The 23,896-nt window shown below is 37.3% G+C and overlaps 1 protein-coding gene across 2 annotated transcripts; it reads left to right on the forward strand.

The window, feature by feature from the left end:
• Positions 1–1,149: 1,149 nt before the first annotated feature.
• Positions 1,150–22,597, forward strand: CHODL (chondrolectin). 2 transcript variants are annotated; one of them, XM_027582958.2, is made up of 7 exons: positions 1,150–1,608; positions 11,736–12,045; positions 12,357–12,514; positions 16,058–16,144; positions 18,045–18,147; positions 19,791–19,869; positions 21,168–22,597. In XM_027582958.2, the coding sequence occupies exons 1-7, from the start codon at positions 1,530–1,532 to the stop codon at positions 21,168–21,170; spliced, it is 819 nt and encodes a 272-aa protein (XP_027438759.1). In that variant the 5' UTR covers positions 1,150–1,529; the 3' UTR covers positions 21,171–22,597. The 2 variants fall into 2 exon arrangements, with proteins under 2 accessions (XP_027438759.1, XP_027438758.1); XM_027582957.1 differs by lacking the exon at positions 19,791–19,869.
• The last annotated feature ends 1,299 nt before the right edge of the window (positions 22,598–23,896 follow it).

The following is a 23,896-nucleotide window of genomic DNA, read 5'->3' on the forward strand; positions in this document are numbered from 1 at the left end:
GAATTCTACTTCCCTAAGTAGGCTGGACTTCATAATCCTTCAGGTCTTTCTAAGTGCTCGAATTCTTATTCTGCAAGACTTGTTCTTCCTGTAGCAGGATTTACCTTCTTTTTTTTTTTTTTCCAAGGAAACAGTCCAATAAATGTTCAGAGTATACTTGTGGCTTGTAAAAACCAAAGACAGGGAGGTGTTATAGGAAAATGTACCACTCATTAAAATCAAAGGATTTTATTTAACAACTCCTGGTGCATTTTAAGCATCACAATGGGAAAATACCAATTCTATTGAAACTCATTATAAGTATGTCCTATCAGGGACCAGATGAAACTCTTATGAACTTCTTTCCAATACTCCAGATTAAACTCTAACACCCTTGGAGGGACTGATATAATAAAAACCAAGTCAAGTTATGGAAAATTGTCTTTGTAGCTTTTGGGATGCTTTATTTCTAATAGAAACTATAGATCACACATAGATGATTGCAAAGAAATATATACATTTACATCCAGGAAATTCCCAAGCATTCAGAATATTTGTGTTGATGGTTTTCTCCGGAGCTGCATTCTGAGATTGAAATCAGCTGGGAAAACCATGCTTCAAATATTCTCTTCAATTTGCTCCTGTGGCAATTTAGTCAAACAACCTGCTTGGAAGTAATCTATTTGCAGAACCTAGGGGGGAAAAAACCTGCCACATCATATAATTCACTGAGCAGATTTTGGCTCCCACTTCGCCAATCCATCTTGAATAGTGGCTAGTGCCCTGCATCTAGCAATACATATGATCAAGCAATTTAGCACAAAAAGAGGCCCCACAACTTGGCATCCCCGTGGACATTAATCTTTGAGAAAACCAAATGGATCCAACTTTTGCCAGAGTTTAATAGCAAAGCTGTCACATTTTACACAAGTGAGTATCGGGTCTGTTAGCCAAAGGAGAAGGGGCCAGGAGAAGCGGAGGGGAGGAGGTGGGGCTGCTGACTGCACTCTTTTCAAAGCGGCTCCAGTTTTTAGGGGAGGGGCCGGAATGCTCCGCATAGCGGGAGAGATGAAGTAGTTAAAAATTATCGCTAGCGAGGGGCCGGAACCTCGGGATGCGGGTATATAAGCGCGCTTTTAGCACAGAGCTGCTGTTGTTGCTGCCACCGCCTTGAGAACCGGGACTAGGCACAGGGTCTCAGCCCCTCGCTAGCCAGAGGCCCTGGAGAGGAGCAAAGGGGTCGGGTGGGGTCCAACCCGGGGCTCCTGTTTCACCCCCCGGGCAGACACGGGGCCCTCTAACTTCTTTCCTCTCCTTCAACGCGCACCAGCCGGGTGGTGCACTCTAGCCTAGCACACCCGCGCGCAGCAAGGGCGCGCCCGGCCCCAGGTCCGGCCAAAGGCGATGAGTGCAGGGGGTCGGCCAGCTGGGCTTGGGCGGGAGTAGGGTCCTGCGGGGAGGCAGGGAGGCTCAAAGGTTAGAGCTCCGCCTGCGCGGCGGGCAGAGGTCTTCTTCGCTCCACGCACACCTGCTGCTGTGGCCGCGCCACGATGAGCCGCGTGGTCTCACTGCTGCTGGGAGCCGCGCTGCTCTGCGGCCACGGAGTTTTCTGCCGCCGGGTGGTCAGCGGTGAGTCAGGGGGCTGCCTGACAAGCGGACGAGCCAGGAGAGGGCACCGCGGGGTGCGCGGACGAGGGCGGTGCGGGGCTGCCTGTTCTGGGGTCAAGGCTCTCCGGGAGGTGGGAAACCTGTGCGGGGTAGGGGGCGGGGAGGAGCCGGGGGCATGGCGGGGAAGGGGAATAGATTGCGGTTTGCTTTCTTCCCCGCCCCCAAAAAACACGCGCAGAGAAAAGTTTAAATTTTTTGGAAGTGCCTGTTTCAGTAGCTGCGAAGCGAGCTCTGTTACAGCGTTTTCCAAGAGTAATTTTCACTTTCTTTGTAAGGGAGTTGGCCACAGGGCAGGGCTTGGCACCTGCAAAGGGGTGGGGTACCATGGAGCGGGCAGAGGAAACCCAAAGCCATAAGAACCGCAGAAATGCCACCCCCTGTTGGACTGGCTTGACTTCAGTCCTCGCACCGTGTTCACTCGGATGGTTTCCGAGGCCAGACCTGCTCGCTGTGGGTCGCTCACAGTCTCCTGGGCATGTATGCAGCCTTTGTTCTCAGGGAGGACTGACAAAGAACAGGGGACTTACTGGTCATTGTGTGTAGACACCTTTCCTTTGCCCACCTTATTCCAAGTTGGGGACTTTTCAGAAAAGGAAGACCGGTCGAGTTGGGCTGGGGTGTACATGGTAATGAAAACAGGTTCGTGCACACAGTAGGTGCCCAATTAGGTGGGTCGAGTCAGTGCAAGGAAAATGGATCGGAATTGGCAAGCTTCCAAGCATTCGCTCTGATTTTTCTTTTTCTTCCACTTGCACTGTTCTATTGTTGAGCAATTTATATCGCATTCACCCTCCTTACTTTTTGGGAAGGTCTCTTAAAAAAAAAAAAACCAGGAAGATTCTCAAAAACTTAGGATGAATGAATAGTGCCTTACATGAAAATTGAGCATAACTATCCCTATTGTAATTTCTTGCAATGCTAATTAAAGTGTTGCAATAAATATTTGTTGAATGTATGTGGGACTGTGTTTTAAGTGTGGACTTTTTTTTAATGTAAAAAGCACAAAATCCTTTTCACATTCTGTTCATCTGTATAACAGGTGTCACTAAAGGTAGGGATAGATGACAGATGACATCAACTTAATTGGTAGTGAAGCCAGACCTTTAGAAACTGGCATATTAAGCTTAATTGTTGCTGATCTCCCCCTCAGCAATATGTGATCTCCTACATCTTAAGAATATAATTCTTCAGTGTCTAGTTATCAATCACTCACCGCTGACTTTTTTGGCCCTCTGGAGATACTGGAATTAAATACACTGTGAACTGTTATTTGGACATGCATGCTGCTTACATTTGGGAGGCAGGGAGAGAAAATCAGGCTCTTTATATTGATAAAATGAAAACTTTACAGTACCAAGTAAGGATGTTACAGGAGCCATACATTAGATCTCTTTCCCCCTAATTTATCTTTGAAGAAAAAGTTCACTATATAGATCTGAATGTGTAAATTGCATATTTGACTGCCTTTGTGTCTATGAGAATTACTCTTACAAATGAATGAGCAGCAGAGATCAGGCTTTTAGCATATGGTGTGTTTTAAATACATAGAAACATTTCATTGCCTTAAATAGTATCCTTTTGGTATATTCTTGTTTGTATGCTATAAACTTTGCAAGGGAGAAGAAAAAATATATAAAGTAAAAACAACTTAAAATAGTGTTGATGAAAAGTTTATTTTGTGTTCCATTATTGCAAAAATTGTTGCAAATCTTTTGTGTTTTCCTGTGAAGTATTTATAGGCATCTTGTAGGTGACATCTGGAAAATTTCTAATTAATTGAACATGATCTATTTGATTTAGCATAAATGATGATGTTTACTTGATATCAAAACAATTACTTAGTTATGTTTTTCTTATGAATAATTTAATTGCCTTTGGCCATAAAAATTCACATTAAAATTTGACCCTTATAAGTTTGTGACTTTATGCTTTGAAGACAATTTAAAAAAATATATTTTAGCCACAATAGCATGAGTACAGATGGTCTAAAACATGACATGTTGGAAGTAGTAGGTCTAATGTCTGCCTGATCCAGTATTAAGTTCTGAGTGGTACATCAACTTTTACCTGCCACTGGGGACCAAAATTCTACTCGAGTGTCTATCAAATGAAACAAGCTCTTTGGGGCTGTTATTAGGAACATACTTATAACATATGGAATGCATTTTCTGTTTTTGTTAAATATCAGTACAGCTCTTTGTAATTTCTATGTAGTGTACCAAAATAAATACTTTCCCCAGAAAAAAGACAGGAACTCACAAAATAATCCTTTATAGAAATTTTCTTCATTTTAGTACTTTAAAATATTCAGTAAGATACTTTCCAATACTTTTAAATACTTCACTGTTTTAAAAGCTGATAGCATTATTTGTAAATGAAATAAAAATATTTTAACAAGAAATAACCTTTCAAACTTCATCATAATCTGCCCCATACGAGTGAATAACATCTAGCAGTAATAGGAAAGTAGTTTTACAGGTTAGTGGTCATGCTTATTTTGATGCATGAATATGTAATAAAATATATAACCATGAGTGTAATTTAATGAATTACAGTAATGAAAGAGTAATGAATTTATGAGTCAAAGTTGGGAAGTACTTTTAGGATTTTAGATTTGTACCGATTTGTTGCTGAACACAGATATGTAGAGAATATTTGTGGGGAGTACAATCATTTAATTCTGTGACTTGACTGGTAGATAATGACATCTTTAGGACAAAAATAAGAGGATTTTACTTATAGGGACATGGATATGTATGAAAAAGAAGGGTTCAGGGGTGCCTGGGTGGCTCAGCTGGTTAGGCCTCCAACTTGGTTTCAGCTCAGGTTTCTCAGGGTCATGGGATCAAACCCCATGCCAGACTGCATGCTGGGCGGGGAGCCTGCTTGAGATTCTCTCCCTCTGCTCTCCCCACCCCCCATTCCCTCTCTTAAATAAATAAATAAATCTTAAAAAAAAAAAGTGTTCAAAATTCAGGTTTCTAAGTTCTGAAGAGCATGTGGGTATTTTTAAACATTTGAAGTGTTTTGAAGTAATGTGTGTGTGTGTGATGCTTTTTAGTCTTGCTTTTTCTTTTTAGTGTACACAGCAGTGATTCACAACCTGTTAGGCAGCAAAAGGGCATTAAGTGTATTTCATGGTCCCTCCAAATTTCTGCAGAAATCTTTAATATGTATTAATTTGAACTCATTCAAATTGGCCTGCATTTTATTTAGAAGACTGGGAGATTTAGACACATCTCTTTTGTTGTGCAGATGCCACAGAATTATGCAAATCCATGTGTGGTGACCAGTAGCCTAGAGATTATTGTAATACCAAGGGAGATAGAAAAAAATCTGCTGAGCATATCCCATCCTGTGGTACTATTCCATGACATCATCAAAAGCATAAAGTGATGACAGTGCAATTTTCAAAGATGCAATTACCTTAAGTATCTCTTGGGCAGGAAAGGGACAAATTAATCTTATTACTAGTCATTTAATAAATTACACATCTATCATAGCCATTACTCCTTAACTGCTATTTTTCATCATTTTATAGTTTTGTTTTTAGAACTCCTTTTCCTGAGGCTGTCAATATCTATTACATTAATGTTAAAAAAGAGATGGTATTGTATTAAGGGGTCCAGAGTGGAAATCCAGCTGATGTTCTCACTAACAGTTTTCACTTTTGTAACAGATTTCTGTGCTGGGCACTTGGCATACAGGTGGATGGATGTACACAATTGGCAGGCGAGATTGTTTCTTTCACTCTTGTAACATATTACTGGTAATATAACAGGCCTGACAACTTGACTCCAGTTGCACTCCTGGTAATTGGGAAAAATTCTTTGGGCTTTGCTTTATTTAGAAAATGAAAGGGCTAGATGAAAAAAATACTTAAGGCTAGATATGGTTTGAGAATCTGAGATAGATGTTGCAATATTAATCTTGTGTCTAAATGTTCAGTAATAGAAAATCCACAATCTGCTTAGAAAAACAAACTCTCAATGCACAAGCCCTTCCACATATCAGCGATGCTAATCAGTAACAGATCAATGCTAATAATTATAAGATAGAAAACATGAATAGTGTATATATCCATCAATCTCTTTATTTCATGAAATATTTTGCTTTAGAAAAAATACTACATTTGTCTACGGGGCAGCATAGACATCTGGGTAAAGGCATGGACTGTGGGGCTAGAGAGACTGCCTGCTTCTAAACCCTGACTTATTCACTTATTATGTGAATCTGGCAAACTACCTAACTTTTTAAAATAGGATGGGAGCTACATGATGTGACCTACAGCACAGGACTGTTGGAGGGTGAAGGGGTTTGAACAGATTTGTGCAGACTGGGTCATGCACAGGGAGTTCATGCCAAGAAGCTGCGAGGGAGCTCAGTGTGCAGGCCCTGTGCCTGGAACTGAGGCCACCTAGAGGAAAACACAACTTTTTCTAGGGGAATAGCCTATATCACCAGGAGAGCATCTTTTCCTAATTTGCCCAAAGGTATGGATTATGCTAGCAGTGAGACTCTCCATGCTAAACTATTCATAGATGTCTGCCTATTATTCTTATCAGTACTTCTTTAAAACTCCTTTTCAGGTGAGAAAACCGGGAAAGTTTAAGTAATGTTCCCCAGCGTACCCACAGTACATTATAGCTTTGGGATTCAAAGCCAGTTCTTTTTGATTGAATGCTTTAACTTTTGAGTCACACAGTCACTTGGTTTACCATTTGTTTTTTAGATCCCAATTTTAAATATGCAAATTTAAAAAAATGCATTCCATTCCCTTCTCAAAGCTTGTGGTAAGTCCCAGTGGGGAGAGGTAGGACTCCCAGCTGCCCCCACCATCCACAAAATGAGCCAGGACTACAGTTTTGAGTTTGTTTATCAATGCAAGAAAATAGATTCCAGCACACTCGTACTAACGCATTATGCATTTAATTGCACTATAAAATCTCTGCTACAAAAATGGAAGTTTATTATAACAAAACTTTTTTTTATGAAAAATCATTCTTAAGAAGTTGGTGCACTACTGAACACTGTAAGGAGAACACTGAAAGAATTTCTTTTTAGTTCAAAAGTGTTGGCATTGCTATCAGAGATCATGTCACAGCATATAATGTTGGATCAACCTATTTAGCAATGTGATTTGGGAGAGAGTAAGAAAGAATTATGAGAAACAAATTATTTTCTGGGATTCTGGTAAAATGTCCGAAGTTCAGTTAGTCAGGTTTGGGGAAGACTTATCATGTAGATTCTCTTTTGTGCAACTTTTTTTTTTCTTTTTGTAACTAAAAGTAGATCATGATTGAACCATAGAAATTCATAAAATATTTTCTATGCTTTTATTTGAAAATCATGATATAAATTCAATATTCAATATTGATAATATATGATTATAGTGCAAGGTATAAGGAAAATCTTATTACTTTACTAACAGAGGACTCAACTGTCAGAAAGTTAATAAATATAAGCAAAATAAAACTGAATCATAGATCCTTTCTATTCAGGAAGAAAAAAGTAAACTGCCATAACTTTTTGAGTTTGGCCTCACTTTTATATCAATGCCAAAAGTATTTACTGCCAATATTTAGCTCTAAAGGACTAAATTTTCATGACTAAGACAAAACACAAAACCATCTATTCATGGGAATAGTAGAATAGCAGAATCTTAGCGGTGACAGTGATAGGAATGTTTATTTTTAGTAGGCAGTACTGAGAATTATCTCTAAAAGTGCATGTGTACGTATGTAGTTCTGTATGCGTCTGTGTATAAATTTAATAGGTGTAGAATCCGAGGTGGAAATCCTAGGTGACATTTAATAAATTGTTAGTATCAAGGTTCCTTTACTGTAATAAACACTGTTCCTTGGTTATCTGAATATTCATCTAAATATTTTATGGTTGGTAGAAGGAAGATGGAAATAGATGTAGTAGGGGGAAGATTTGAATTCCTATTGTTCAAAATAGTCAATGGAAGATTTTATCTGAATGAAACATTTAAAGATCAGAGAAAAAGCAATTCCCCATGTGATCTCACAGAATGAGAAGAGAGGTAATCATAATGTTTCTCTAGGAAGATTAGCCTCTACAGAAGTGGGAAAAGCGGCTTCCAGATCTGTATTAATGGAACTTTTCTGGGAATTAGGGCAACATTTGTTTCCCAGCTGTTGGAGTTCCCCTGCCATTTCGGCCAAATGCGATCAGCTGAAATGGTGGTGAGTGTTCAGCAGCTCTTTTTGCTTGATTTTGCTACAGCTTGGACCACATTTGCACAATAAGGCGGTAGCTGGTAGTGAAACAGAAGTGGATGTCAAGAAATCCACAGTGTCAGCTTTAACTGATTATATATGAATGGTAATAAAAACTGGGCCACATATCTGTAATTTTCAGAAAACAGCCTTGCTAGATCTGAACCGCCAGTGACTTTTCAGTGCAAAATCTGAGGACACAGCTGATATTCAGCGAATACTTTGGAGTGAATATCTACCTGTTCTGGTGGTATTTGGCCACTATTCTATAGTGTCTCTACTATACTAGAGACCGGTCTCTACCCCCTCACCCATGACCCTGGACCACTCCATCATCACAGCCAAGAGGGAATGCCTGTCACAGTGCCATGGCCAGCTAGCTAGCATCTAGGCCTCACCCACTATTAGTAATTACTTTAAATAGAATCCCTGCCTTAGGTTTTTCTCTTATTAGTATTATTTCTCTGTAGACTCACATAGCAGTGTTAGGAATGTCCATATTACACTAAAGTTCTCTTAAGCATTTCATTCAAAATGCTATCTTAATTTTATAAATGAGTTAATTCCTGTCATCAATTCGGTATCCTCACCATAAAGCGATCTGTGTGGTGTTTATTTTTTAACTCATCAAAGAGAATGAGCAGAGACTTTTTGCATCTAAGTCATACGTAGGCACCCTCTGAATGAGTGCTGGCCTTGGTACATAAATAATTTTTACTCATTCAAGCTTCTGGCTAATTTTTAAAAGAATTTGGCTCCCTTTTGACATCTTGCAAAACAATCTTGTTGGACAAGTTTAATATTTCAGAAGTGCTGGAGTCAAATCCAAGTCTGAGAGTTCTTGGAGTGAAAAATTGAGCAAGTTGAAGACTCAAGGGAATGCAGTTGAGATATATTTTGAGACTTAGAAATATGTAAAGGCTGTAGAAGAAGAAAATGGAAATAGCTTGTGTTAAAAATGCAGGCACAGGGGTGCCTGGGGGGCTCAGTCGTTAAGCATCTGCCTTCAGCTCAGGTCATGATCCCAAGGTCCTGGGATCGAGCCCCACATAGGGCTCCCTGCTCCGCAGGGAAGCCTGCTTCTCCCTCTCCCACTCCCCCTGCTTGTGTTCCCTCTCTATGTCTCTCTCTGTCAAATAAATAAATAAAATCTTTAAAAAAAATGCAGGCACAGAACTCACTGTGCTTAATGGCATTTTTAGAATATTATCAGGAACAACCATTTTAGACAATGAAGTCATCACAAAATCCAATAATAATTTAGGAGAAATTAAAATAAATAATTGTATTAGAATCAGCCACTGGGACTTCCATGATTATCTCTCAAGGATGATTTATTTCATACTGATTTGTCCTCTTGAAGTCTCTTTAATTCCATGTTCCTGTGGTCATTCATACTAACGTTTTATTTTTCATTAACAATTAGTTGGGGCAGTCCGTTAAGTTGTTCATATTATTCAGTGTGTTGCTCCTGGGTCCAGATCACAGTTAATGAGACAGAGAGGACAACTGGCTGGCTTGCTTGCATTGCTGCAACTATTTTATTAGATGGCTGTTCTCAGCTTGAGCCACGATATTGAATGCCTATCACTCAAACACTGTGGTGAGGTTAATGGCCTCCTGATTTCGGCGCCCTCCTGACTCTGAGGGTCACCATAGGTCATTAATTGCTGATTCTGAGGGAGATTGGATGTGATACTGATGTTGACTCAGTGTGATGTACTGTAATTAAGAGTACAAAGCTTGAATGCTGTATTTTTTAGCCAGTGTTTAAGTACAATAACACTCCCCTTCCTCCACTACTGACAAATTTTCTCCATCAGCTACAAAATTAAATACCTGCTGAAAAAACCTTCAGTCCCAACAAGAATAACGTTCATGCAGACAAATCTTAAGAAAGCAGTAGACCTCTGCCTTAATTTCTTAGCATAAAGTAATTTGACTTAATTTTACATAAAATATTTGGTGGTCTATTTTCTGAGGCCAAATCTAAACTGAAATCGGAAAAAGGCGAAGAAAGTAATAGAGGCTGTGGGCAGCAGGTTGGGAATAAGAAATGGTGACAGAGAGGGATGCATGGCAGTTTTTACAGTTGACAGCAGAGATCAGAAGTGAACCAAAGAAACTAATGAAAAACAAAACAGGATGGCGTTCTGGAGCTCATCTCTATGATTTGGCACACTTGTCTGGTGGTATAAGGGGGCGGAAGTAAATCAAGAGTCAGATGCTCACCTGACTGAACCACCCAGGTGCTCCTAATTTAGGGAAAGTTGAAAAGAAATGCAGTGTTACCACTTTCAGACTCATAAAAGAAATGATTTCAACTATTTTATAGGGCATTTTTTAGGTTAAATCTGAAGAAGTCATTTTATTTAATATGGCTTCATTTAATACATAAATGGAGACTCTAAAGCTGAAAAATTATTTGTTCTCATATATGTCACCTAACTTGTTTTTAGCTAATGATTTAACTGTTTTTGAAAGACAATTTTGGCCAAATTTCAGTTTACCCTGATCTCTATCCAAGTTATCAGAGATTGACAATAATTAGCAATTGATGAGATTTTAATAGCTCCTTTTATTATCTGATATGTTTGTTTCACATTTAAAATGCATTTCTTTTTTGTTTATTTGTTTAAGTATTTGATTCTCTAAGTTCAGGGGCGCCTGGGTGGCTCAGTTGGTTGAACGTCCAACTCTTGGTTTCTGCTGGGGTTGTGATCTCAGGGTTGTGAGATCCAGCATGACCCACACACATAGGTTTTGGAGTCCCCTCCTCCCTTCCCCTCCCCTTCTGCCCCCCCCCCCCCCCCCCGCACCGTTCATGTGCACTCACTTTCTCCCATTCTCTCTCTCTCTCTCTCAAATAGATAAAATCTTAAGTTTAAATTTGGGAAATTTTATTTGGAGTTTATTTACTTATTTGTCAGAGAGAGAGAGAGAGAGCACAAGCAGGGGGAATGGCAGGCAGAGGGAGAAGCAGACTCCCCATTGAGCAAGGAGCTTGATGTGGGACTTGATCCCAGGACCCTGGGATCATGACCTGAGCTGAAGGCAGATGCTTAACCGACTGAACCTTCACCTAGGCATCCCTTATTTGGAGTTTATAACTCATCTGAGATGTCTGTGTAAAAACAGAGAAGTCATTGGCTGAGCAACTGGAGCTCACACACAGCATGTCCTATAAAACCAGAAAATATTCAGAGAATTGGCAATGAGAATTTTTTCAAAGATTGCTCTAGAGTACTCTAGCAATCTATCCTGTCACTTCTAATGCAGTGTTTTATTAACAAGTTATTACTAGAATTAACTTCATTCTGGCCTCTATTAACTTCCAATTTTAATGTATTTGCTTTCATGTATATACAATAAAAGCAAATATTTACACCTTAAATTTGCCACCTTATATCTTTTTCATGATACCTTCTATACATTGTTTTTTTTACTGTACTTGTTTTTTAAAAATTAAATTATTTTATGAATTATTTTTCTTTCATAATTTTGACCTTTTAGCTCTCTTTGCTCTATATACCTGAAATTTCTCTAGCTACTTTCATTTGCTGTGGTAATTAGTTTGTATCTAAGCCAGAAGAAGCATGAATTCCCTTAACAAAAATTTTCTTGAAGTACGGTGTCTCAAAGTTCGTATTACAAGTTTACTAGGGAATCGATTTGCTTTTATAAATTGAAATTTTTAATAATTTAAAAAATAAACCTTAGAAAATGATTCAATGGAAGAATCAGTCTTGGGAGAGTGTATCCTGTATCAGTTGGTTCTTTAATCTTAAATCATAGTAGCATTATGAATATAGTTCAGATAATCAATGCGTAACATCTTTTTTGCAGGCCAAAAGGTGTGTTTTGCTGACCTCAAGCATCCCTGCTACAAAATGGCCTACTTTCATGAACTGTCCAGCCGAGTGAGCTTCCAGGAGGCACGCCTGGCTTGTGAGAGTGAGGGGGGAGCCCTTCTCAGCCTGGAGAATGAAGCAGAACAGAAGCTAATAGAAAGTATGTTGCAAAACCTGACAAAACCAGGAACGGGGATTTCTGATGGTGATTTCTGGATAGGGCTTTGGCGAAACGGAGAGGGGCAAATACCTGGTGCTTGCCCAGACCTCTACCAGTGGTCTGATGGAAGCAGTTCCCAGTACCGGTGAGTAGGGATCCTGCAGAGTTGGACGTTCTCTGGGGGGCGCAAAACGGAGAAGGGAGATTTCTGTTCACGTGTAGAGGGTATCCGAATAGAAGAGGCCAGTTGGGTGATGGGGAGTAAGGAGGGCCCTTGTTGTCATGAGCACGGGGTATTATATGGTAGGGATGAATCACTAAATTCTACCCCTGAAACTGGTATTACACTCTATGTTCACTAACTGGAATTTAAATAAAACCTTGCAACAAAAAGCAAAACAAAAAGAAAAGAATGGGTGAAATCACTTGGAGGTGTTCCCGTTGCTCTGTTTACAGAAACTGGTATACCGATGAACCTTCCTGTGGAAGTGAAAAGTGTGTGGTGATGTATCATCAGCCAACGGCCAACCCAGGCCTTGGGGGTCCCTACCTTTACCAGTGGAATGATGACAGGTGCAACATGAAGCACAATTACATCTGCAAGTACGAACCAGGTAGGAAATACCATAAATAGGTATAGCAGATTTTGTGCATATTTGCTAATAGTTTTGATCTTCACTATTTCTATTTAGGCTTCGCTGCCTATGGCTCTTTGTGTTTCTGTGTTTCTCTGCTGTGAAACCTGGACTTTATTTGCAGCTTGTCATAGCGCTCGGTGTCTTGAAATATACTTTATGTTATAGAGCAAACTGCCCAATCAGTGAAGCAGAAGGGGGTAACTAGAACCCATCTGGAGATGTGTCTTTAAGAGAAAATAGCATGTCTAACGTTAAGGTCAAGTTGTGTTTTTGTAAACAGATTTTTACAAAGAATAAATATCTATTTTAAAATATTTTAATATCAAGTGTAACGTGTGTGAAGTAGGTATAAGTCACCAAAGCGCCTAGAGATTTACACATGTGAGCGACAGATCGTTGGATGATTATCCGATGCATTTAAGGGAACAAAGTGACTTCCTCCTGGAACATTAGCTTCTCATGTGTTGGCATTGCTGCTTCACATGTGCTCCTCAATGGAAGTCAGACTGATTCTAGCTCACCGAGCCACAGTGGAAAAAAAGTAGGGGCATTTGCCATGGTATTCCTTTTTTGTCATTCTTTGGACTCTGCCCCCTTAGATAGCTTTTGTTTGAAATTTCCAATTTCTTGCCATGTGCAACATGGCAAGATTGCATTGACCTGAGCTACGCTGGTGGGGTTTCCTGTGGACATAGTAAATTTGAATCACTTTGAAGAGGACAGCTCCACTAAATTAATATTTGACCAAAAGTAGAGACTACTCAAAATTCTGTAAACTAATTTTTTTAATCACCTAATAAAGTCAAACTGGACACTTAGGCTTTGAGAGTTTTTTTTTTTTTTTTTTTTTTTGATGTTTTTCTCCTCCTCAGTGTTGGGAAATGTCATTTTAAGTCTTCTGAGGGGCTATCTACTTGACCTCATAATGTGTTCATGGAAGGCAATTATAATCAAGTACTGCTATTTCCATTATTCTCTTGAAATTACGTGATTCCTTTCTTGTAAGACATTAAAGCACAAGGGATTATTTGAATTAGATTTACCCTTCTCTTATATTTATCCTGCTCTTCAGTATATTAGCCAGCTTTCTGTATCGCCGGTGAGTTTATTCTTTAAAGCCCTAAATCCATCATCACCCTCTTAGAAGCCTTTGCAAAGCCAAATCTGTTAGGCACTTATGTTCTTTGTCTTTATTTTTTTTCTTGGAAAAATATAAAGTTAAAACCCTCTGATATTTTCAATTGGTGATACTATGTACTTGAAACTATTGAATGAAACAAAGTATGTTATGGAGTATTTTTAATATTTCTTTCTCCTTTCTTTGAGCTTTTAGGGAAACTATTTGGCCCTTCATACATTTGTTTATTTTATTTTTATTTTGAATTCCTACTTACCAAATTATTCAGGACACTGTCAAGCCCAGAATCTTCTTTACTTGTTTTGTGTAGGTAATCTGGGTTCATATTATTCATGGAAGAGCATTTAAGATAAAAGATTATTTTTTCTTTATCTTCTATATTTTGCCTAAATCTTCAAATAATCTCTACATTGTGAATAAGATTCGTTTATGTATTTTTTGTTTCTGATGCACATGTCCAGTTTTATAGTTATAAATATATAGCTATATTTATAGTCTTATTAATGTAGTTAGAATTTTTAGTCTTTAATTTAAATATTTAATTTTTTCTTCTGATATTCTAAATATTCTAAATATTTATTTCTTTATTTTAATTTAAATATTTATTTTCTATCTGTTAACCTTCCTTGAGCTTAGTGTTTTGTTTAATAATAATGCTGGTGTGATTAAATTTCTTGCTTAGATAGTGCCCTTTTAGTGGAGAATTAGTTTTTGGTGGTGAGGGGGTTGGAGGAGTAAGCAGTGGGATTTATTAAAATTTACGAATTAGAACGCCAATTATTTTGAACTTTATTCTCCAACTACCAGAAGTGCTGTGTGGTTTGAACTTAGTCTCCTCTTTCTGCCCCCTGTACACACCATCTAATAATATGACTAATGATATCTGAAGTGGTAAACAATTAACATAGTTGTGAAGAAACTGAATAACTCACTAATTGGTTTTCTCACTCTCTTCTCCATTTTTGGTTATTGCTCTGTGAGTCACATATCTATTCTTTGTGTCTATCAGTGTTATCTTAAGACATTTTTATGGGGATACTTCTGAATCTAATTTTTGTACTCATTAAAATTGCATTATGTGCTCTTGTTCTTAGACATTAAAAATAGTGTATATGGGTTAAGTTTCTAAAATACTATTAATCAGAAATTACATCAATTTAAAGATTATTAAGGTTATTGTTTTAAAACAGCCAGTTCTATGTTGATAAATTGCATAATATCTGTAATATTTGTGCAGCAACTGGCATGGAGTGCCTAAGTTCTGTAGAAAAATGAGTGTAGGGTAGGACTGTATCTAAAACCTACAGGAGGCTATTGAAGTGTTAGGGTGAAGTATGTTTAGAAGAATAATAAAAATTATTACAGGATAGTCTATGATAAAGTTCCAATAAAGAAAGACTATGTGGCCAAATTAGAGTAGCCAACATGGTATTAAAAATGATTTAACATGCTAAACTAATGTAAAGTCTGCATGTATTTTTTCTCTTCCATCAATTGACAAACATAAATAGAATTATATTTTTGAAAAAAATGAAGACAAGTTACAAGTTTTTTTCTTATTAATTCAATTTACTTTCAGTGAACTATTAATTTACCAAATAGTGCCCTAGGGAAAAAAATAGGCAGCACAGCAATACCAGATCATGGTAAGAAATTTTGACATTTTTTAATTGTATAACCACTGAAGAGATCTTGTCTCATAAAACTAAGGAAAGAAAGGACTTGCAAGCCTTAATTTTTTATTATTTTTTTTAAAGAAATAGACACTACTGGAAAGCACATTTAAGTATGGCATTGTTTTTCTAGGACAGAAACGGGCTTTTGAACGTTGTTACTTGAATCATCCATTCCAAATGCAATCCATGTGCAGTCATCTGATGATTATTACTGCAAGGAGAAACCTAAATATTATGCTGATATTAATGAAGAAGTCATCTATACTTGTCTTTGAATTGCACTTAGTGTCTCACATTGTTATACTCCTAATTCCTGCTTCTCTTTGCCTTGCTTTCTACCTGTTTGGTCATTATTACCTGTACCAGGCTGTCATCAGTATAGACACGCCACCGATTACTAAATGCAGTTTTGGGGTTGCAAGGGTTCACCAAGGAGATCCGAGCTGTAAAGTGTCACCAAGTGAAAAAAAAATAATAAAAAATAGATTCGCCAAGTGGATACTTTATTCAAAGATAATTAAATGATGACTTCACAGTTGAACAATTTCATGTAAATATAAATTCAAGATATAATTTTTATCTGTAAATTATTCAGAAATCAAAACTCTGGTGTTTACATTGTTTTATTATAAAGTTTTATTTTCATCTACATTTGTATTTCTCTTTTTTATCATTGTGTATGATGCCTGTTCCTATTATTTACAGAGATTAACCCAACTTCTCCTGTAGAAAAGACTTATTTTACAAATCAACCAGGAGACACCCCTCAAAATGTGGTTGTTACTGAAGCAGGTAATGAATTCACATGTTTTTAACCCCTCTATCAAGAGCAGAATCTATAATTTTAAACTCTGCTTCATGCTGGCCCTAACTTTTCACGTTGCTTGATGACATGGTGCACTGAATTTGGCCTATGGAAATTTACTTTTTGAACTGCTAAAGCTAAGCAATTTTTGAACAGAAGAATCTATTTTGTTTCCTTCCTAATTGTTCACTTAAAGTAGACATATCTAGTAATAAACTAAGTAATCCACCTGGAAACCTGGATTCCCTAGAACCTTCTGCATAACACATAGGCATTATGATGTAAATTGGCACATTCAGTGGCTCACAAACAGTGGTGTGCTGGTAAATGTTTAAGGAGTGGCTGATGTGGGAGTGGGTATAAAAGAAAAAGCCTGATTTGTATCCTTTGCAGATTCCTGTGGTATGTGTACTCCCACCTTGGCTGATTTCAGGCTATTGAGGTGATACCACTCACTGGTGAACAGGGTGGGAAAAAAATGCATACAAACAGCTCTCAACCCAGCTGTCCCTAGCACAGCACTCTCCGCCAAAGAAAGCAATGGAATCCCAGTGCAAATTACACATTCCCTGATTGGAATTGTAAATCCCAATCAGAAGCTGCTCTTAGTATTAGTTGGGTGCTCTTTTAGCATGGTCCTGTCACCACCAGGCAGAAATCTTGATTTATGCTAGTTACTTTGTGAAGATTGAGCCAAAGACCCAAAGTCTCAGAGTCTTTCCACAGGTGATCCAAAATCCATGGAAGAGTAGGAAATACTTTCTCTTTTTCTTGACTATTATATATAAGGGATCATGATGGTATTTGGAAAAGGAATGAAAATATTTCCTGAATCCTTAAAATCCTTGAAGTCATGTATTGGGGACTCAAAATTAGGTGAAAGCATAGCAACTTACCCCCCAAATACCCCATCACTAGATCTCAGTTAATACATCTTTTGTTAACAAAGGAGAGGATGTGCAGTTAAATGGTTAGTTTGATCTAAGTCTGGTCCACTTTGACTAGAATTATCTAGATTGGTAATGCTGACAGCTTTTGATTTCCTAGAGAAATGTATAGTTTTCAATTTGCTTTTCTTATATGGACATGATATTAAACCTTAGTGCTTTTTACTTTTCAGGTGCCTGATTTTAAAACCAGTCAGAACATCTAAACCTAATTAAAAATTTTAGTAAATAATTACATGAGGAGTATTTTCCCTCTTATGACCTTGAAAAAATGTTTAATAAGGAGATTTTAATCTGTATGGGGCTTAAGTGTGGCAATTTTTTATTTTACCAAGAATACCTAACGTTATCAAGTGTGATGGAACAGGATTAAAAAATGATTCATTTTAGAATTTAATTAAGATCAAGTCTTTATGCTTCTGGAATCTTGCATCTATGGGTTATGACTGTATCATTAGTTAATATTTACTAATGTTTAATATTTTGATTTAATCCCAGAGAGTCTTGCATATCATCATGGAATTGACCTTATTGGCTAGGATAATTATATAACCAATAAATCAACAATTATTTTAATAATCAGTGCTTGTTTCTCGAAGTAATAACTGAGAAGGATTAATGAAGTGAGATAGCTAAGATTATTAATATGTCATGAAAACTAGCCCCTATCTAAATTGCAGACTTAATAATAGTTTTAGAAATATATGGTCATTAAATTGGAGCATGGCAACCAGTGAAGTAAGTTTTTGTTTTTAATTTTTGTCAAACAAATATATTATTTCATTAGATTATTCAATATTTGGGGAAGAAACTTTCTCAGAATTCATTTATTTATAATAATTCTATTTTACCTTAAAGTTTTGGAAAATGTTTATATAATTTTAGTGTTAGAATTCTGCCTCAGCCATCTTTTTATACTAAGACTGTTTTGCTTTTGTAGGCATAATTCCCAATCTAATTTATGTTGTTATACCAACAATCCCACTGCTTTTATTGATACTGGTCGCTTTTGGAACCTGCTGTTTCCAGATGCTGCATAAAAGGTAAGTAATTCAGATATGTAGAGACAACTTGAAAACTTTTATATAGGTTTTCCAGAACTCATTTAAAAAGTATAAAATTATATTTTTAATTTGCCTTAAGAAAGTTCTGATTTTCGTATCTGTCAGTACAAATCCACTATATACAATCTAATAAGATAGGCCTTGATTATAGGATTCATGAATTATCTCATTTAATATTCACAAATCGTATGAAGTAGGTACTCTTGTTTGTATTTTTCAGTTGAGAGGATGGTGGCCTAGATGGGTTACCCAGTTTGCCTTGGGTCTCATAGCTAGTGTGTGTGGTGGATCTGAAATTTGAATCCTTCTAAGCTGACACATACGTAACTCTACCTCACTATCTCTTATTACGTATAAGCATTAATGCTAAACCTTTCAATCTTGACCCCAAGTTGTATGCAAGACTTGATTTTTGGGTACACTCTGTAATACCTTTTCAACATTTTAAGTCATAGGTTGTTGTTTATTTCCAAAGGATCTTTTGAGTATAAGAAATAAAGTACAATGGTAAAACTGGGTCACTTTTAGGAGGTAGCTTCCTTCAAAATGACATATCTTAATAGCAAGATTCTTGGGGGTATTCTTTTATATCTGTTTAACCATACTCTTGAGTTAAAGGTGAAATTTTTTCATGTGTGTCAATTTATCAATTAAAAAATGAATATATGAAATATAAATATTATTAAAAGAGAAAGGAAAAGATATTGGGTTTAAATGAGAACATATTTGCCAGAATAAACTAGCCATCTTTGTCAGTATTTTATTTTATTTTATTTTTTCGTTCCCGAACAGGGACCTTTCTTAGTGTTTTAAACAAAAACTGAGTGACTTCATCAGGGAAAGACCTGCAAATGAAAGTCATATTTCTCTTTTGATTCGAGTTCATCTTCATCTGTTTCTGAAATAAACCATAAAGATCCACTAAGTAAAAAATGCCCCAGAAAAAAAAAAACTTTAAATAGATGTAAACTTTAAATTGTTCACATAAATTGTTTAAAGGACACAAAGTGTGATGTACAAGTTGTTTAAATAAGACATTTTGAATAATGATAAGTAAAACCTGGCAAATTAATACTACATTTTGTGTCCTCTGGGTTTTCCAATATATCTGGGAAACACAGTTAAAAGTTATTTGTAATAGTTTGTACAGAAAAAAGATGATTGTAAATATCTCATTTCTTCCCTTGATTCCGGAGACTATAGATGGAAAGATGATTAGTTATTTTGAAAACCAGAGAAGTAGAGAGAGGATGTGATATAAATCTCCCCTTAATCCAGCAAACTGTTAAGGAAGAACTGTAAATAACAACTCATCTTGAAAAAAACAATTTAAAAAATATTATGCAGACATTGTCATTTCTAAAATAAAAATTGCTGAAGTTCCAGTAACTGAGGTTTCTCTAAAGTTTGTTTTCCTTCTTCCAAATAGTGTATTATTGTGGAGATTCTATTCATATGAAAGTCTTCCAGGTTTTTATACCTTTGAAGATCTGAGGAGTTTTCACTTGTTTGAAAATCTCAGAGTGAGAAAATAAACCAAAATTGAGTACCCCCAGATGCCGGAATTAGCTGTAGTGCTTAATTCATTCGTTCTTAGATCGTCCCCTTTTCCTTTCTTCCAGGAAAGCAAGGAGAAACTTCACCAAAGACTCAACTCCATTATCATCTGAGTGCCTTGCAGAAAGTTTAAATTCCAATCTGGTACACATAATGGTTTATATCATTCCATGTCATGTTCAAAATAATAACTTGTTTCCTTAACTGGTAGTAACTCTTAAATGAAATGCTAATGCTACACAAAAATTTAAATTACATTAATAACTTAATGGCCTTTTATCTGCCATTTGAAAAAATTTCTTGTTTTTCATAAATTTTACTTGATTTATTTTTCATTCATGTTAGATGACTTTGTAGATAAAGATGGGTTGGTCTTACTTTTCTGGAAGCAAATCTCCAAAACATGTAATTTGGGCATAACATTTTATTAGTAAGAAATCCGCAGTTAAATTGAAGTCGGTTAAGTAATATTATAGAATTGTATTGCTCAGGCTTGTTAGGAAGAGTTCTTTTCTGTCTTGGAAGGAGTTCTGCCACTTCTGGTAGACTGAGAGTAGATGGAATGGGCTACCTGTGGTGTGTGGGGGCAGATGCCCGTGAGGGGAATCTCTGTGGGAGGCAGGAAGTGCAGGACCCAAGGTCCAGGAACTAGAAGTGGTTAAGTTATCCAGGTGAGGGTTCATTCTCAGGAAATGAGACCCAGGAATCTAGATCTTGATGAGTAGCTTGGTAGAGGACGATTTGTGGAGATAAACTCAGGAACAGGCATTTACGCAGGAGCCTGAGAAGTGGCCATTTTATGGAAAGAGAGTGAGAAGACAGCCAGCCCTGTATGGGGGGCTGGAAGTGTGGGTTCGGATTCTTTATCTGACAAGAGGGAAGTTCAGTCTCAGATCTCGAGGAATTAAGTCATCAAGGCCTGAATCTACTTTGAACTACATTGGTTGCAGAGACTGAAGCAAAACCAAACTTTCAGGGATCAGGAAAATCGAGGGGAGGAGGGGATTAGGAAGGTCCTTACACTTAGGACAAAAGCACTATTTTGATGATTTAGCATCAAATACAGCATATGTGAATGGAAGAATATTCAAAAAGCAAAATTTCAAAAATCACTGATCAAATAAAATGAAGATTTATGGGTGATTATAATGAAACTTTTTGGTATTATGTCAGACACATTTGCGTGTGTATGTGTTTGAATGTGTCTGAATTCTAAACTAAGAAGGGTCAAACAGAGATCAATTATATTTTTTTCATCATTTCACATGACCTGTTTACCATCTTCACATACTGGAATAATCTAGACTTTTTTGTAGATATGCTGGTGGTGAGAGAAGAAAGACCCTTTTATAATAGGGGTCTGAAATATCTCCATTTGGACCAAAACATGCCTATTTCAATAAAAAGTCTCAGACGTTGAACTTCTTCTTAATGTTTTTCAGTAAAGGAAGAACAAAAACTAGCCCAACCCAGTCCACACTGTGGATTTCAAAAAGCACCAGAAAAGAAAGCGGAATGGAAGTATAATAATTCACTGACTTGGCTCCAAAACAGAAAATAAGATTTTCTAATCCTGGATCTACATCAGGAATGGCATCAGAACACTAGCTTGGAATGGCTTGAAATCTCAAAGGATCTGCAAGATGAACTGTAAGCTCCCCCTTGAGGCAAATATTAAAATAATTTTTATATGTCTATTATTTCATTTACAAAATATGCTGTGCTAATAATGGAGTGAGACATGCTTATTTCACTAAAGGATGCACCCAGACTTTAAGTAAATGGAATGGACTGTGCAGATAAAATTGCTGTTAACACATCAGAGAAGTATATGTATTGGAAGCAGTTATTTTTGTTTCTGTCACTTTTCATAAGTCATAATCTAGTTAATGTAATGTAAATTGTACTAAAATTTACAGTGTGCAAAAGTATTTTACCTTTACATAAGTGTTTGATAAAAATGGACTGTTCTAGTATTTATTTTTATGGTGTTTCATTTTTCAATACATGTTGTTTTGATTAAAGAAATGTATCACTGTTTTCAACTGAATCCACACACACATAGGTCTATTACCATAGAAGAAGTTTCTTTTATAGAAATGGTTCATCTTCTTTCAGTTTCTCTGCTCTGGGGTCAGACAATGTTTAGGAAATCTCTTCAGAAATAAGAAGCTTTTTCATTAACCGTGGTGTAAATTTACTCAAATATTTTATGTAGAGGCAAGAATTGTCTAATTTCAATTGTGCAAGACAAATAACTGTGCCTTACAGTTATTTTTAGTTTAAAGTTCAACGAATTTTGTAATAATAAATTTGTTAATAGCTGTATCAACAATATTACAGTCTAGAACAGTCTAGAACAAAACAAAAGTGGCATACACAATATAAATCATATGTCTTCACATGTTGCCTATATAACCACAAGTAGCTCTCTGAGGGTTCTGGAATCAATTTAGTCCCTCCGTTGCCCACAAAACAAAGATGGTTGTTTGGGGGTGGGGATTAACACCAGAAGCAGATGGCTGCAAAGGAGGCCTAAGGTTTTCCCCTAGCTCTGTTCAGCCACTATCAGCAGGTAAAGTGGTCTCACGGTTGGGACCAGGTGCATGGTCACTATCAGTGTGGAGGTAAGCACAGCATAAGGATATTTTACCAAGGAGAGAAATTATGAATTACTGTAAACATGGGCTGGAGGGCATCAGTGATCATGTGTTCCTGTTGAGGATTTGCCTGAGAGAGTGAACTGCGGCTCTTCTTGTCTTATCTTCTCTAGTTTCTTCAACTCTTGGGGCTCCTTCTCAAGAGACTTGTAACTATCTGGTCTTCAAATGTCCCTGTGTTCCTTTTAACTAAATAAAAAGTTCTTGTTTCTGAAGAAAGACCATGGGTATTGTCTAAATCTTTTAAGTGAATGAAATATGATATGTTTGTGGCAGTACATGAAGAGGAAGACAAATGCCTGTTGAGGTAGGGTATGAATCGAAGTTGGGATTACGGAGCATTTTAAACCTCATCTTTTCCCTGGTAAACCATTTAAGCTGGAAAAGAAAGAGCTTTCATTAAGGCAATTCACAACTAGAGTTGGTTGGCAAAACTTAGAGACAAGTAGAAATGAGCGGGCCTTGGCGCCCTTTCAGCTGCTTAGAGACTGAGGGAAGGAACAGACAGCTGCATTCTAAGCTCCAATCTGGCCACATTTAGCACTCCCTTTCTCTGCTGGGATCTACCTCTTCCCTCCGAGCTCCCACCATGCGTTCCTTCCTTTAGTCAGGACTTGAGGGAAGGGAGACAGTGCTTTCCCCATTGTCTGCGCACCCATGGCTACCACAACAGCTGCATGGCGGGAGAGGCAAGGCGATGGGGGAGGGTTGTGGTTTTGCCTGTTGTCTTGATCCAGGCCCATTCAGTCAACTTCCCTCTTATTAAACAGTGACAGTGAGATTGTCCTTAGGGTTTCTTAAACTTTTAGCTGACCTCTGAAAAATGAGGAGTACATGGTACCTGGTGTATCTGTTGTGTTTGTATTTTCAGAACATAGTTCTAATATGTGTCTTGAAATGCAGGTGAATTGTGGAACAATATCCAGGTAGTAAAATCAAACAAATCAACTCTACCCCTGTTTCTCCATCCTTTCTAACTGCTTCTAAGATCAAGTCATTGGAAAGGTCTTAAAAGGAGTAGTGTGTTTGGGGATTCCTGATTTTTGTCCTGACAATAAATACCATAGTTTTTCACCAAATTTGTAGTGCCCAATTATCTGGCCGCAGTTTTCTTATATGACATTGTTTTCCCTTTTTCTGTTCCCCAGAGAGAGAGACTTTTGGTACAGCAACACATGATTATCTATTATCCTCAATCTCTGAACTTCCCTGAACCCCTACATACTCAGTGGCCCCAATGCCTCTTCAATACATCAATCATAATTACTCCTTTCAAATGTAGCCCAAATCGTGTTTCTTCCATAGCGCCAGTCAACACTCCTTTAAACCTACTCTTTCTTTTGTTACTTTGGACCATATAGACCCAAGCAATTGTGTGTGTGTGTGTGTGTGTGTGTGCACACGCGTGTGTGTGAATTTTTTCTTCCCAAATAAATCGATAGATTTTGTGTGGTAAGCTCAATCGAAGTTTGCACTTGCTCTGGAAATGATCCAAAAGATTAAAGCAGTGA

Source organism: Zalophus californianus, chromosome 1, assembly GCF_009762305.2.
Source record: "Zalophus californianus isolate mZalCal1 chromosome 1, mZalCal1.pri.v2, whole genome shotgun sequence".
In the NCBI taxonomy this organism is placed as follows: Eukaryota; Metazoa; Chordata; class Mammalia; order Carnivora; family Otariidae; genus Zalophus; species Zalophus californianus.

What these genes read in the sequence shown, in the direction of transcription:
- CHODL (XM_027582957.1), top strand. Translation starts at nt 1,530, where the DNA reads ATGAGCCGCGTGGTCTCACTGCTGCTGGGAGCCGCGCTGCTCTGCGGC. An exon ending in CTGCCGCCGGGTGGTCAGCG is followed by an intron (nt 1,609 to 11,735) that starts GTGAGTCAGGGG and finishes TCTTTTTTGCAG; the next exon opens with GCCAAAAGGTGTGTTTTGCT. An exon ending in CATCTGCAAGTACGAACCAG is followed by an intron (nt 12,515 to 16,057) that starts GTAGGAAATACC and finishes TATTATTTACAG; the next exon opens with AGATTAACCCAACTTCTCCT.